Genomic DNA, 15091 nt, shown 5'->3' on the forward strand with positions numbered 1-15091 from the left:
GCATGAGGCTGGATGGTAATTTTCCTTCCCTTCTCAGAGCCTCAATTTTCTTGTATGTAAAATAGGAATAATACTGCCTCCAGCACACGACTGTGACAAACAGTTGTGAAAATGGATACACAGTCTCCAGTACATTGCCTCACACATACAGATACTGAATAAATACCATCCATTGAAGCCTACGTGGAGTCATGAGTCATGCACAGCACCAGGGCCAGAGCAAAAGGAATGAAGTGTCATTTGACAAGACAGAAAGAAGAGGGTTGGGTGGCCTCCTTCATCCAGGCCAATTTTTATTTTCAAATCTTCACTGATGACCCCTCAGCTCCGCCTTTACAAGGGACCCCTGTCTGCAGGAGTTGGCAGCTCCCCTGAGGAACGTCACAGAAGTTACACCCATTAGAACCCACCTTCTGTCTTACCCAAGGAACTAGAAAAATCAGTGAGAATTCACAGCCTACTTTTTTTTTAATTTTGTATTTCTTTTTTGTTTAATTGTGGTAAAATATATATAACATAAAATTTTCCATTTTAAACATTTTAAAGTATCCTCTCTTTCTTAAGCAATCACTGACAGGGGCTGCCCAAAGACATGGAAGCATGAGATTCGGCCTTCAGAATCCGATGAGACTGGATATAATGCCCCCAGGCATAGATTTATGACTCCTATGCCCCATCCCACCACTGTCCACTGAATGCAGCACTTGAGAAATAGACATTCTCCTGAAACTTAGCCTGTCCTTCTCATTCCTGAAACTTTAGTTACTTTCTGAATTAAGGGACCTGAGAGTCAAAAGAAAAAATTGTATGAATGGTTCTGCCAGATCAGTAGTCGACCACCAACACATTTTTTGAGTTAAATCTCCACTTTACATGATCTACCTAGATTTCCTAGTCAGCATGATTGAAATGAGTTCTTTAATTTCTCCGTGACTATTTATTTTTCCATTAAGGGAAAGAGTTGGATGATGTCTAAGACCCACTGTAGGTCTTACACATTAGAATTCTGTTATTAAAATCACAAGAACTATTATATACCATGCTATCTATGCACAGAGTGAAATGCTGCTTTAGGAAGTACAGACCAAAAAAGCTGTATGCTTATGATATTACACATTCCCAAACAAAGCATCTCCAGCAGTATATAACTGCCACTGCAGTAGTTGCCAGAAAAACAAACACCACTCAAGTGACCTCACACAACCTCATTTTATAAACACTACAAGGAGTCCTCTACACTAAGATGTTTAAAGCAGCAAGACTTCGGTTGACTGATAAAGCTTTCTTGAGTCATTTCAGTTACTTTTTTTAAAAAAAAGACAAAAGAGGTTTGCTCAGCTCACTGGCAGATTATCACAGGAAAGTTGAGCAACAAGCCTCCTTTTATTGGATGAATGAAACAAGACGCGGCTTTGGGTGGTCTCTTGCACGAGACCCTTGATGTGAGAATAACTCGGTCGCGGACCTGATGAGCTGCACACAGAACTTCCTCTAAGTTCCACTCTTTACATGTTTCCCATTACCTGTTTCACATAGCCCTTCAAAGGTATCATGTTCAACTGTTTGGTGTTTTCTAGCATATTTGTCTGGTTCTGTGGCATTTCAAGAGCCACCTTATTAGCAAACAACGTCACCCACTGAATGTGGCACAGTATTACAAACTCACACTCCATAATTTTCACGATATGATTAATGTCCAAACCCATTCAGTCAGAAACATTGTATTCCAGGTATCTACTAGACAGCTGGCAATTTCAGAAGAGAAAGGAATCTTCCACTTGTCCACATGATAAAAACACTGCCAAGATTTTACTCTATTGGATTTTTGCTTATATGTGTGAAGTATTAAATAGGACAAGACAAGAAGAGGAAGAGAAGGGGGAATAAGGGGAGGAAGAAGAAAGAAAATAAGAAAAACAAAAAATAAATTAGATGATAGATTTAAACCCAATCATATCAGCAATTATATTTAATACAAATGTGCTAAACATTCCAATTTAAAAGGGCATCTAAGAAAAATTTACAAGTAATATACTTAATTATGAAAGACTTAATGCTTTCTTCTAAATTCATCTACTTTAAATTAATATTTATTCATCGAAAGTGTTCATAGGAAAGTGAATTAACAAGCCACAAACTGGGAAAAGATACCTTTAAAGCACATAAACACTAGTAGCTAGAATATATAAAGAGCTCCTGCAAAGAGAAACTACAGACCAATAGAAAAAGCGACAAAAGATACAAATACGCACTTCACAGAAAAGAAATACAAATGGCCAATAATATATGGCAAGATACACAATCTCATTAATTATCCAAAAGCCCAAAATAAAATCATGAGAAGCCACTTTATTCTCACAAAAATACCAAAGGTGAGTTAGCGAGGATGTTTAATAGCAGGAATACCCACACACTACTCATGAGTGTTGGTTACTTCCTAGAAAAGACATCAGCATCATCTACTAAGGTTGAACATAGGCATACCCTGGAACCCAGTCATCTTGCTTGGGAATAAAGCCCAGAGAAATACTTGCTCTGGCTAACTGGATACGTGTGCAAGCATGTCCATAGCAATAAACAACCTGTCTTAGTTTAGCTTCTCCTAGAAGCAGACTCTGGGGTAAGGATTAAAGTTACTTTGAAGGAAAAATAAACAAGAAGACAGGTAGATGTGTGGAGAAGTAACATATGGAAGGAAAGGCAGCCAGTAAAGAGTATACAGTTGACCCTTGAACAACATGGGTTTCAACTGCAGGGGTCCACTTATACATGGATTTTTTTCAATAAATACAGTTGGTCTTTCAAATTTGAAGGTTTTGCATCCATGGAGTCAACCATAAAATTTCCACCCATGACTGGCTGAATCTAGGGATGCAATGCCCACAAATACAGAGGACCTACTGTACTATGTCATTTTACATTAGGGACTTGAGCATCCATGGATTTTGATACACACGAGGGCTCCTGGAAACAATCTCCTGTGGATACCAAGGAACGACTGTATTATTATACCAGGTGCTACATGGATCACTGGAGTATCACCTCATGGGTAAACTATGGGGATGGGAGTGATCTGAGGGAGGGGAGGTATTTATACCCCAATTCTCAAACATCACTGGTGGAGAGCTACTCCCATGGGCACATCAGGCCTGTTACATTGTGCACTCGCTGCACATCCCTGCAGATAGTGCAGAGAAACTTCCTCAGGCATAGATGCAGGCAACAGCATTTGGAAACTGGTGAGAGCACCGAGAAAGATCCAAGGGTCATGGGTGAGGCACTGACAGAATTTGCTGCACAACTGAAACCCAAATGTCCATCGACAGGAAATGGGTAAATTGTGGTAACATTCGTTCAAAGTAAAACTCTAGAGAAGTGAAACCAAATGTACTACAGGTGCACACGTAGCAAAACATAAAATGTTAACTGAAAAAAGTAACTTGCTATAAAAGAAGGGCAATACAGTTCTAAATATTTGAAGATTTAAAACATACCAAAAAAAACAATTATTATTTAGGGGCACACACATGTGTGGTGAAATTATAAAGGAACCCAAGAAAAGGACACCAACAAAATCCAGGATACTGAATTATTGAAAATATTTTGAGAACTTAGTGTGTTTATAATAATCACAGTAACTTTTTTTTTTTGGAAGAAAAATTTTAACTGAAAAGGAAAAAAAAAACTGCACCGGGGCAGAAGTGAGGAGACACGACTGAGAGATGAAACAAAGTGGGTGATGCTCTGCTAAGCTGGATGGCGGACACACAGGTAGGCATTTTATTATTTTTTTACAGAAATGTATGTAGTATACTTTACATATTATTTTATATATTTATAAACATAATTGTATATTTTTATATATGCTAGATATATATATATATCTATTGCAGAAGTATATGTATATTTTTTACATATAATATATTTTTAAAAAGTCAAAGACAGAAATAGAAGATACCAAAGTGTTCATATAACTATCTCTGGGTGGAGGAATAATAGATTTTCTTTTCCTCTTTTTCACTTTTCCATATTTTCTACAATAAACATATATTCTTTTTATATTAATAAATAAAACACTGTGGAGTCAGCTATGCCCCCAGGAACCCCTTCATCTCCCGATCCTAGCTCCACAACCTAACAAGCACAGTCAACCTAGGAGAGCAGGGAAATCAGTTACTTGAGTCCCTATTGTAGTTATTAACTTATACAGAGATCCCAGGTTTGCTAATTCAGCTATAAATTTACATTTGCCCACAGGCACTGAAGTGAAAAAAAAAAAAAAGTAGGCCAATTCTAAAATAAATCATCTGGTGGGCAATTAAAAACTTGATAAAAACTGAAGGGAAGAGAGAATCAGAACCCTATAGGTTAAATCCTATTAAAACAAATTCCATATGAATGTTTCTACCCTCTCATGAGGGGCTTTTGGGCTGGATTCAGGTTAACATCAAAGATTGCTTAAAACAATCGAATATTTAAAGTCTTTTAAGAAACTATATATTTAAAATAATCCCAATAACAATTTTTATTTTGAAAGACAACACTGAAAGGGGCAAAAAGCTGCATCATCTACGTAACTGTGGGTTATGGGAAGATGAAGGCTCCAAGATGCTACAAATAACCCAACGTGTGTATTCATCAAATGCCTTGGTCTTTTGTCAAACCATAAAAACTAAAATCATTTCTGCTGCTCTTAGTTGTTAATCTCTCACACGAGACTGGTTCCACTATTTGAATGCAAATTTGAAATCAATGTCAACCATCCTATCAAGGCTAAAACAGAATCAATGCTCTTCAAGGGTTGCAGGGACTACCTGCTGTATTTACTGTTAGAATCGAGTGAATCTGTGATACCTTACTATGTATTTGTTCATTCGATTAGCAGAATCATGTCTTGATGATACTCTGGTTTGGATATCTTTCTTTAGGATTCCAAAATCATTAAGGTTTATGCATTCATAATCTGAGAGGCCCAAGGGAATAGGCCTGAAGGCCCCAGGAGCGCTTAAAAGCTAGTTGGGAAGAAAAGGGCCTGCCTAAATTGCTTTTGGAGAGCAGCGGACCGTGAAGTTCCTTTGTGAGCTCAGATAAGCTTGGACTGAAGAGGGTTCCCATACACTCCCGCCAACCCCAAGTACAGTATCTGCCTCTGTGAGTGTCTAGCCTGGACCCTGACAGCCCATCCCAATGACCCTGTTCTTTTCGCGTGACTGTGTATTTATTACAAAGGTTGTGCAGGAATGTTTCGTGCCCTACAACCCAAAGCTCTCTTAACAACCAAGCTTGGGAGCAGCAATCCAGACTTTGCACCAAATAATATCTGGAGGTAAAGAGAAGGTGAGAAAGGGGAAGACGGCCTCAATTTCAGAGGCATGACAGTGTATACTTGGTAATTATGCACTATTTACATAAAGCAGCATACACATGATTCTAAGAATCTGATTTACAGAAAAATCCTGTAACCCACAAAGACCAAAAGATGAAAAAATCGAGTCAGTCACAGAAATAACAAGTATATTTCTTCCACAACATTTTACTAAATCTCTGGTCCACGTATTACTTTCTGTTTAATAAAAGAAGAAAAAAAAAATACTTTCTGGTTTTCCAATATAAAAAGCCAACTTCAAAGGAGCTTTATAAGTACCATAAGGTAATATTGTCACCCAGGCAATTTCAAAAGGCCTTTCAAACCACTCTCAGATAACTAATCTGTTATCTAGCAACTCACACGAGAAAACATCTTTAAAGAGTCCATAAACAATCATTATCTTTAAATAGAATCCTTAAAAATGAAACCCCCTGGATACCAAAGATTTGTTTTTCATTTTTACCTCCCCCAGACTCTACTTCAGAAGCCTTTCTCAACCTTTTCAGTTAGAAAAAAAAATCTTTAAATCAAAAGCTAACAAGAGAGCAGGTATTACAACAGATTGTGTAAAATTCACGTTGCAAAAATGGGTTTGAAATAAAAATCCATGAATTCAGAGAAAAGGCAGAGGCAATAAAAGTATACAGGCTTACATGAGGAAAAATCTTTACATAATCATTTACTTTTCCATTTTAATTAAACTTGAATTCCAAATGATGCTCAGTTTATTAACAAGATAATTCTTTATAAGTCACAACTGAGCAGGTTCCGTAAGAATTTTATGGTTTGTCAATATCTAATGGTAGAGAGTAATCTCAGAATTTAGTGAGTCAATAAAAGAAAAGGCAATCACAATACCCCCACATTGAGAACTCCTTTGCAGACTTGGGGCAGTGGGGGTGGACAGTGTCAAGTCACTTTCAACAACAGCAATTAAAGCAAAAGCTTCAGCACTGAGTGTTTCATATGTCCCTCATCCACCTCATCCCCCTCCCCAATCATCAGCTCCCTGATGCACAGTACGTATTTCAAGAGATGAAATTAGACATTTTCAGGGCCGGAAAATATTCACAGATCACACGAATAGTTATACATAGCAGATCATCGAAATAAATTTTGAATCACCAAAATTTACTGTTAGCCAGAGTGCTCTCTTTACCCCAGTGAGCTCTACTGACTACAAGCTATTTATAAGATAGACTCCACTTTCAAGCTAAGACCTCTACCAAAACACAATTCCAGACTTCCAATGTTCTGAAACAAATGTCCTATTTAGGTTAAGCATAAATGAATGAGTGATTGTGTGTGCACATATGTATAGATGGGGAGAAAAGGGCTGAGAAGATGTGGAGGAAGAGACGAATATATTAAGAAGAAATTCCCCTGAATTCAACATGAGGGATTTGGAAATCCAGGAGGCAGTTCAATCTAGTATGAAGTAACCATTGCTGAAGTAAGAAGAAATCTGAAAACACATATCTTAAAATTCTGCATATTCTTGAATAAGATATAACTTGAGGATGGCAAAAAAAAAAAATCTTGCAATTACAACCTGGCATTTGGCATTGCAAAGCTAAGTCATGTGCTACTTTTTCTAGCAATCATTTCTATTTAATATTTACCCAAAAAAAAAGGAAAGCTAATGCTAATTAAGTAGCCCAACTCAAAAGCTTGAGATGTTATACAGAGAAACACTTCTGTCAAAGAAGAAAACAGCCCTTTCTCCACTGAAATTACACTGAAACTGACCTCTCCTTATGTGACTAATTCCCATTGCATAAGCGTTAATGCAAATCTGGCAACTTCTCCAGCGATTTACACTCACACCCTCTTTTACACAATTGCTATTAGTTGTGCTAAAAACTCATCTGTCACGTCCACATTTTTTCTAAGATAATAATCCCTCCAGTAGAGTCACTGAAAGGCCACGGCAGAACAACCAAATGTAGAGGGCACTGAGAATTGAATAAGCCCATTGTCTGGTTTGGAACAAGAGGTCTGTATTCACGATGAAACCAGAGTAAAAAACCAAAGCAGAACAAATACTTAAAATTCAGAAACAAGTCAAAAGTAGCTGAAAACCCACTCCAATTTTAAAACTCCCATTTCTATGCTTGGTATCAGTTTGTATGTTTCCATTAAAAAAATTAAAATATGGAGATGATATAAATGTATGAGGGCAGCTCTTGGATATAAGAAAGTGTTTGTTGTTGTTGTTTTATTTCTCCAAGACATTTACAGTGCCTTTTGCAGAGGCAGAATGGCCTTCCTATTCTAAAAGCTTCTAAAGTGAATTAGAGATGAATCAACTTATTAAGCACTCAATTTCATGCTTTGGCGAAAGATATAAATCATAGTAAAAAATATATCTATTATTAAACAGTTTCATCTAAATTACCTTACTTAATCCTGGTAACAACCCTGTAATGTAGGTCTGATTGGCCTTAATACAGATGAGAACCTTGGGTCTTAGTGTCAGGATACTTGCCCTGTTTTCTGGCTGGCCAGCACCTTTGAAACACCCTGGATGTAGCCGGGTCATTTTTGGCTTTCTGAGTCCCACTTTACCAAGACAGAGCTTAAGAAAGTCAGCTCTCCAGCCTTCTCTGCAGCTTCGGTGACTTCAGCACCACCCATTGGATTCACCCTTGCAAAACCGACATTCACATGTGAACAACTAGACGAAAGACCATACAAAATGGTGTGGATTCCAGTTGCTTTTACTGGTCAAGATGGCAACAGAGGTGTCCAGCTTAGGGGACCAACACTGGTGGCAAGGCTGAGTTCCCAGAGTAGCACGACTGCCAGCAGCAGATGCAACACAGCAGATTTCCTGGCAGCAGTGCAGACTGCAGCCTCTAGTGCTCAGTGGGCCAGCACGGGTGGTGGAAGATTCCTCTCTGGGCCAGTTCTCTGGCATGGCTCTGAACACTGTTCCTAAAAATTTAACTGTGTTCCTAGTTCTTCAGTGCTCCCAAGGAGGGCTCTCTCCCACGAGCTTCCCAATATCCTGTCAATAAGCTTCACTTCTGGTTAGAGTGCATTTTCTGTTGCTTGCACTCCTGACTCTTTTGTGAGGTTGGCACACAACGTTCATTCTCTTTGGAAATTCTTCTCCTTTAAGCTGAGTCCAAAAAGATCCAAGACAGCCAACCAAGCAACCTTTCAGCTGAGTCCAAAAGGATATGAGAGATTCAAGCAAGCAAAACTGGGGAAAGGAGAATGGCAACCTAGGCAGAGGGCTTAGCAGTGCAAAGGCTCTGTGGTAGAAAAGATGACTAATGAGTTGTGAATGAGATGGGGAAGAATTTGATGAAATGAAGCAAATGAGTGAACAGAGGCCAGTGCACAAGGGCATGGTAGGGCCTGCCGACTTCTGGCTCTGCATATCAAAAAAAAAATTCCTTATTAAGCCAAAACAGAAGCATTCATAAGCAACAAACACATTCAACTTTTACCCTGAGAAGTTTCAGAGTAAGCCTACAGAATGAGCTTTCAAACAGGTAAAGACAGCAATCATCTTTCCACATAGTTCTCCTTTTTTACAATGAAACCACCTCAGCTTCTTCAACTACCCAAGTAATATCCCCACCATTATCATCTAGTGGTGAACACAATGGACTTGAACTGAGGAAACTTGGATTTGAGCCCTGATGCTAGACTTACTAGATGCATAAGCTTAAGGAAATCACTTATGTTATCTGGGAAGGTTGACCACATTCAAAAAATACAAAAGAATCTGCTGCCCTCCACATCACATAGAATTATTCTAAGGTGTGGGAGCCCCATACAACACTACATATTGGCAGTAAGGAGTAATCGTGATGCTGATGAGAGTAGTTATTGTTCATAGGAAATGGTCTCCTAAAGGATAAATAGGAATATCAATATGCTGAAGTCCTCAGCATTCCTAATGTGTCCAGAACTGAATACGGAATAGTGTTTTAAAAAGTAATTTTGTCACAAGAGAAAAAAAAACAATATGAGGTAATGGATGTTAATTTAACTTCTTATAGTGATCATTTTGCAACATGTACATCTATCAAATCATGTTATATACCTTAAACATATACCATGTTACAGGTCAGTTACATCTCAATCAAACTGGGGGTTAAAAACTCAGCAATGGTTAACCTTTTAGCATGATGTTCTACCCTTTTTTTGGCCTCCTTACTGAATAGTAGGTTTCATGAAAAGTCATTCAGGGTGCAACATTGAAATAAACAGCCTGATAATAGTAATTGTGCTTATTAAAAGTTTTCTAGGTGTCAGATACTGTGCTAAATGCTAATAAAAATTTAAACATTTAAATTAAAAAATAAAAGTAGTTTGACCAATGCAGGGTTACTTTGTAATGATTTATCTCTCTAATTCTGAATTATTTCAGGGCAAGTTGATATGAATGTTTTGGCTCTCATGGTTTTGACCTCAAATGAACTCACAACATAAAAGACATAAATAAATACACTAGCATAATACATTATTGTAAGAGCTAAAATATCATTTTCAAAAGGACACCTCTGCCTTAGTCATCTATCTCTGGGTTCTAGTGCCAGCACCTAAAACACATTAGGCAAGCAATACATTTTCGATGCCTGATTGAATACACGTATGATGTACAGGTAGTCACAGAAGAGCACACAGTAGATAAAAATATTTTAATTATAAAATGAAAGTAAATCCTTTATATCTATTAAGTAAACTGTATTATAAATATTAAAAATAATAATAGTGAAAGCTAACCTTTATGATCACATTTTCATGGTCCTAGACACTATATGCTTAGTGCTGCACATGGATCAACTCAGGTAGTAACTAATGGCTGGACAGTGGAGAGAGAGGTCTGAGAAGATCTCACAGGAGAAGTGGTGCATTTTTAAGGATGAGTTGGCCATCACTATTAAAACAAGGTCATGTTCGTCTTCTTCACCCACATCTAGCCAAATCATTTCCTAATTTGAACATTAAGGATAACTTGATAAATTAACAAAGCAAATTCTTAGAAATCAATTTAGTTTGGCCATCTGCACAATCAAATCCATGATAACCAATTTTGAAACATTTCATTTAATCTTGAGTACATCTGACCACCTAACAGTATGGAGATGGCAGATTTATAGTATTATTAAATAAAATTACTTCTTTGCCCTCTACATCTTCACTCATCAAGGAGGTCACACTGGAAACTCCAACAGCAACAAGACTGAGACTCACAGGGCTTAAAAGGAAACTTCGGAGATCTGAACAGACATTTTTCTAAAAACATACAGACAGCCAACATGGTACATGTTTCATGGCACATGAAAAGATGCTCAACATCACTAACCATCAGGAACATGCAAGCCAAAACCACAATGAGTTCCCGCCTCACACCTGTCAGGTGGCTATTACCAAAAAGGCAAGAAATAACAAGTGTTGGAGAGGATGTGGAGAAAAGGGAACCCTCGTGCACTGAGGCTGGGAATGTAAATTGGCGCAGCCACCATGGAAAACAGTATGTAGGTTCCTCAAAAAATTAAAACTAGAACTTCTATATGATCCAGCTATTCCACTGCTGAGTATTTATCTGAAGAAAATGAAAACACTAATTTGAAAAGATATATGCAATCTAATATTCATTGTAGCATTATTTACAATAGCCTAGATAAAGAAACAACCTAAGTGTCCATTGGTGAATGAATGCATAAAGAAAACGTATATAGGTGTGTGTGTGTGTGTGTGTGCGCGCGTGCGCGCGCGCGCGCGCGCGCGCAGAATGGAATATTACTCAACCATAAAGAATAATTCTGCCACTTGCTACAACATGGATGGTACTTACAGGCATTATGTGAAGTGAAATAAGTCAGACAGAGAAAGATAAATACCATATGTTCTCACTTATATGCAAAATTTTAAAAAAAAGAAAAAGAAAACAAACTCATAGATACAGAGAACAGATTGATGGTTCAGAACAGGGGGTGAGCAAAATGAGTGAAGGGATTCAAAAGATATATTTCAGTTTAAAAATAAAATAAGTAATTCCCAGTGACTATAGCTGATAATATTGTATTGCATATTTGAGAGCTCTAACAGAGTAAATCATAAAAATTCTCATCAAAAGAAAAAAATTCTGTAACCATGTGTGGCCACGGATGTTAACTAGACTAGGGTGATCGTTTCACAATATATAAAAGAAGCAAATCCCTTTGCTGTACACCTGAAACCAATATTATGCTGTAGGTCAGTTATACCTCAATAAAACAGAAGGAAATTCCACAGATTTGCCCAAGCTATCCCAGCAAAACATGAAAATCCATTGCATTCCAAAAAAAATATTAATAACTTACACGACATTCCATAGCCCACCTCAGAAGGACATTTCAATGTTTACCAACTCTCCCCATCAGACTGTAAGGAAAGCAATTCTGACGCGCAAAGACATGGGCATGCGTTTCCAGATAGCAAAATAGTCTGTAAGTTAAAAGAGAACATTCAGCCAATGCTCAAAACTGGAAGTTGAAGAGAATACTAAGAAATGGCAACAAGACTAAGACACCATGGGGAAGAGGAGCTCTTCCTAGAATTGTTTAATCCATTACACTCATGCCCACCTATTTGAGTATATTCAGAACCTAATGTGATCACACCCTGATCTTCCTTTACATTTTAATTAAGATTAGTTGAGCATGTAAATGAGTTTTGAGCATAATATCCGAGGGTGAACAAGACTGTTAAGAATCAGAATAGGTCCATCAGAAAAGGAAAAGTGAGGAAAGGCAGTCCTTGGGGAGTCTTGATCCTCAAGGTAAGGGCACCAGAAGGTGATTAAGGTTAGTGGCATTAAGAAGTCAGCTGGGAGCACTTTCCGTTTAGATCCTTCCTTGGAAGGGTGCCCAATCATGATGAAGGCAAGGAAATGCTGCAAGTGTGAGCAGAACTTTATTATCAACACTGTTTTCTTTCTCAGTTCTAATCGGCTATCCGCCTATTTCCGCATCTGAGTATCATGCCTTTAAAACAATGAAAAACCTAGTGACACCGTCTTGACTCATAATTACCTTGATAACTAGGATATCCCTGTGTTATATTTTGCCTGACTTGTGTAAAACTTGTCATTCACCACTTGGTAATATTTTTTTATTTTAATTTTTAAATTTTTTTATTGAAGTATAGTTGATTTATACTCTTGTGCTAGTTTCTGGTGCACAGCATAGTAATTCAGTTATACGTATATATATATATATTCTTTTTTGTGTTCTTTTTCATTATAGGTTATCACAAGCTATTGAATATAGTTCCCTGTGCTCTACAGTATGACCCTGTTGTTTACTTCGCAACCTTTTGATTCATTTTCATCCCTGTTTATTCTGTTCTTCACGTTTCCTTGTATATTGTGTTTAAGTGAATGTATGTGTGTATAAAATGATTATAGGTATATACATGCAATCTAAAACTGAGTCTTATCCTAGTGGTTTAAAGTTAGGCAAACTCAACCGTAGGTACCAGATCTGCAGACTAATAAACTGAAATATTTTCGCTGTCACACTTTGTCTTCAAACTAAATATCCTTAATTTTTCAGGATTTTCCTCCAAAGTCATTATTTCCTACCATCAACAGAGATGCAAGCTTCATAAAAGATCTATCTGTAAGTCACAGGCTCCTCTATCTGCAGATCAGCATCATCGTAGGCCATTTATTTCTAAAAATTACTTCAGTTAATATTTATTTTATTCATCAGCTTAGGTAGAGGGCTAAGGTGTAACGCTCAGAACCCAAACTCTGCAATCTGCAGAGAACTGATTTTGTATCCATACAATTGCTTCCTGCAGTGGACTGCCGGAGGACAGCCATGGGAATTTCAATGACCGAGTTACCCGGGAAAGCAGGCTTATTTTTAGTAGTGGAGAGGTTGGGGGGGTTGGTGCGGGAAACGTTGATTTAATTTATTTTATTGCCTGCGAATCTGTTTTGGAAAGGAGAAGCACAAGTTGATTAATTAGCAAATTCAGTAAATTGTTTACCCAGTTGTGTGAATCAGTGTTTCCCTGAATTTAGTTTAGCTTCATTTTCTGCGTTCAAATCTATCCACTAGGTAAGACGTTAAAAGCAAAAGCCCTCCCATCCTCCGGCTCTGGCAAATATCTTTTCACATGTTAATTTGATCTTTTTGTGATTGGAGGCAGATAGAGTTCACAATTCCACCCTCTCCTCTTCCATCCCGCCAGCCCCAGCACATGGATAACACACACAGAGATGACAGAAAATTACAGATAATAGAAAATTGACTGCATTGCTCTATCTTCCTTTTCATGCTTCTCAGTTGTTAGCATTTGTTTTTTCCTGCTGACTTTAGTTTTCAATTTTATTTCTAGCCGATATTACAACCTAAAGGGAAGTAAGACACTTTCTCTATTAATGACAGCATATTTTAAGATTATCAGAAAAGAATTACTAGAACAAATTGCCTTATTAAAAAAACCAATTGTTAAATTTCTCAAAATTTTGCTAGCTTTTTCCTTCTTCGTTCTCTTAATGACCTTTCTTAGGAAGTTCCTTTCATCTGACTTGCTCCACAAAATCGTTCCTGATTCATTTGTTACTAAGATTTACAAAAGTACAGCTGTTCAAACAAAGTGCTGGCCTATGAAAGCCTGGGAATATTGGGAAAGATAATCAAATTAAAATTCCAGCTATACATTCTTTTAACAAAGTGCAGACAATTTCGATTTTTTTTATGTTGAAAACGTACATATTAAAATAAAAAGGGCAAGCTCTATAGCATCATAGACTACATTTTTCCATTTAATGACCTGGATGACATGTTCAGAAAGAGAAAAACGTATTAATTTAGCAACAATCAAATGTGCTTTTCTAGAAATCAAAAAAAATTTTTAATTAAAAAAAAAAACTTGAAGATCCAAGAGAACAGGGCCTCAATAACCTAGCAGTTGGGGACCACTGGACATTATTTGGCTCAAAGTGACAAGCATAAAATATGAGTGCTGGTGACCTGGACACAAGAGTGTTGGGTGGCTTCTGATAAACACCAGACATTATTGATTTTCAGCTAAAGGTGGAACTAGCTGTGCTTTCAATTCAGGGGCTGCAAAAATCACCTTCTCTAAGGAAGTTTACATCTCTCTAATTCTCTGAAAATAAAAAAGACTACAGGATCACAGTCTCCCTCAAACTACCGAGGCATCCGCTACTGGCCTGGAAATTCAACAGCAGAGAGAAAACTCAGAATGGGAGTGCATCATGCTTCTGATTTATTCCTCTCGTCTCCAATGCACCTACTCATTGCCTGAGCAAGCAGGGAACGCAGAGGCTTCCTAGATCAGTTCTGATAGTTTTTGAATTACACTGAAATTACCAACCCACCCCCTCGTAGATAAATATTGTGTTTCCCAGATCAAGAAAGAGCATCCTCTTCTTGCTGCCCAAGACCCGCCCCCGCCACCTCCAGTCAGTCAACAAGTCCCATTTAAAATCTACCTCCTGAACCTCTCTGGACTCTGGCCACGTCTCTACACTCCTGCAGCCTCTCCCCCAGTTAGGGCTACTGTTATCTCCCATCCAGATTGAGCAGAAACCTCGAAACTGGTGTATCTTCAACTTTGCCTTACTCCATCCACTCTTCACACCAGCTAAACTGATCCTTCTAGGAAGCAAATCTCCTATCGGCATTAGGAAGAATTCCAGACACCTGGACATAGTTCAAACCATGATTGGGCTCTGAACAA

At 37.8% G+C, this 15091-nt stretch overlaps 1 protein-coding gene across 4 annotated transcripts in view; it reads right to left on the bottom strand.

Annotated features, from left to right (window-relative positions):
* Positions 1–15091, bottom strand: part of LOC116284472 (uncharacterized) — a 943500-nt gene that overhangs the window by 876249 nt on the left and 52160 nt on the right. The window contains exon 1 of one of the 4 annotated variants that reach the window (XM_072945588.1): positions 11695–11725. The exons of the other annotated variants lie outside the window; for them this stretch is intronic. Within the exon in view, the coding sequence (XP_072801689.1) occupies positions 11695–11701 (7 nt within the window). The 5' untranslated portion in view covers positions 11702–11725. Of the gene's footprint in view, positions 1–11694; positions 11726–15091 lie in introns of those variants that run through there. 4 annotated transcript variants of the gene reach the window in all.

Source organism: Vicugna pacos, chromosome 20 (assembly GCF_048564905.1).
Source record: "Vicugna pacos chromosome 20, VicPac4, whole genome shotgun sequence".
Taxonomy (NCBI): Eukaryota; Metazoa; Chordata; class Mammalia; order Artiodactyla; family Camelidae; genus Vicugna; species Vicugna pacos.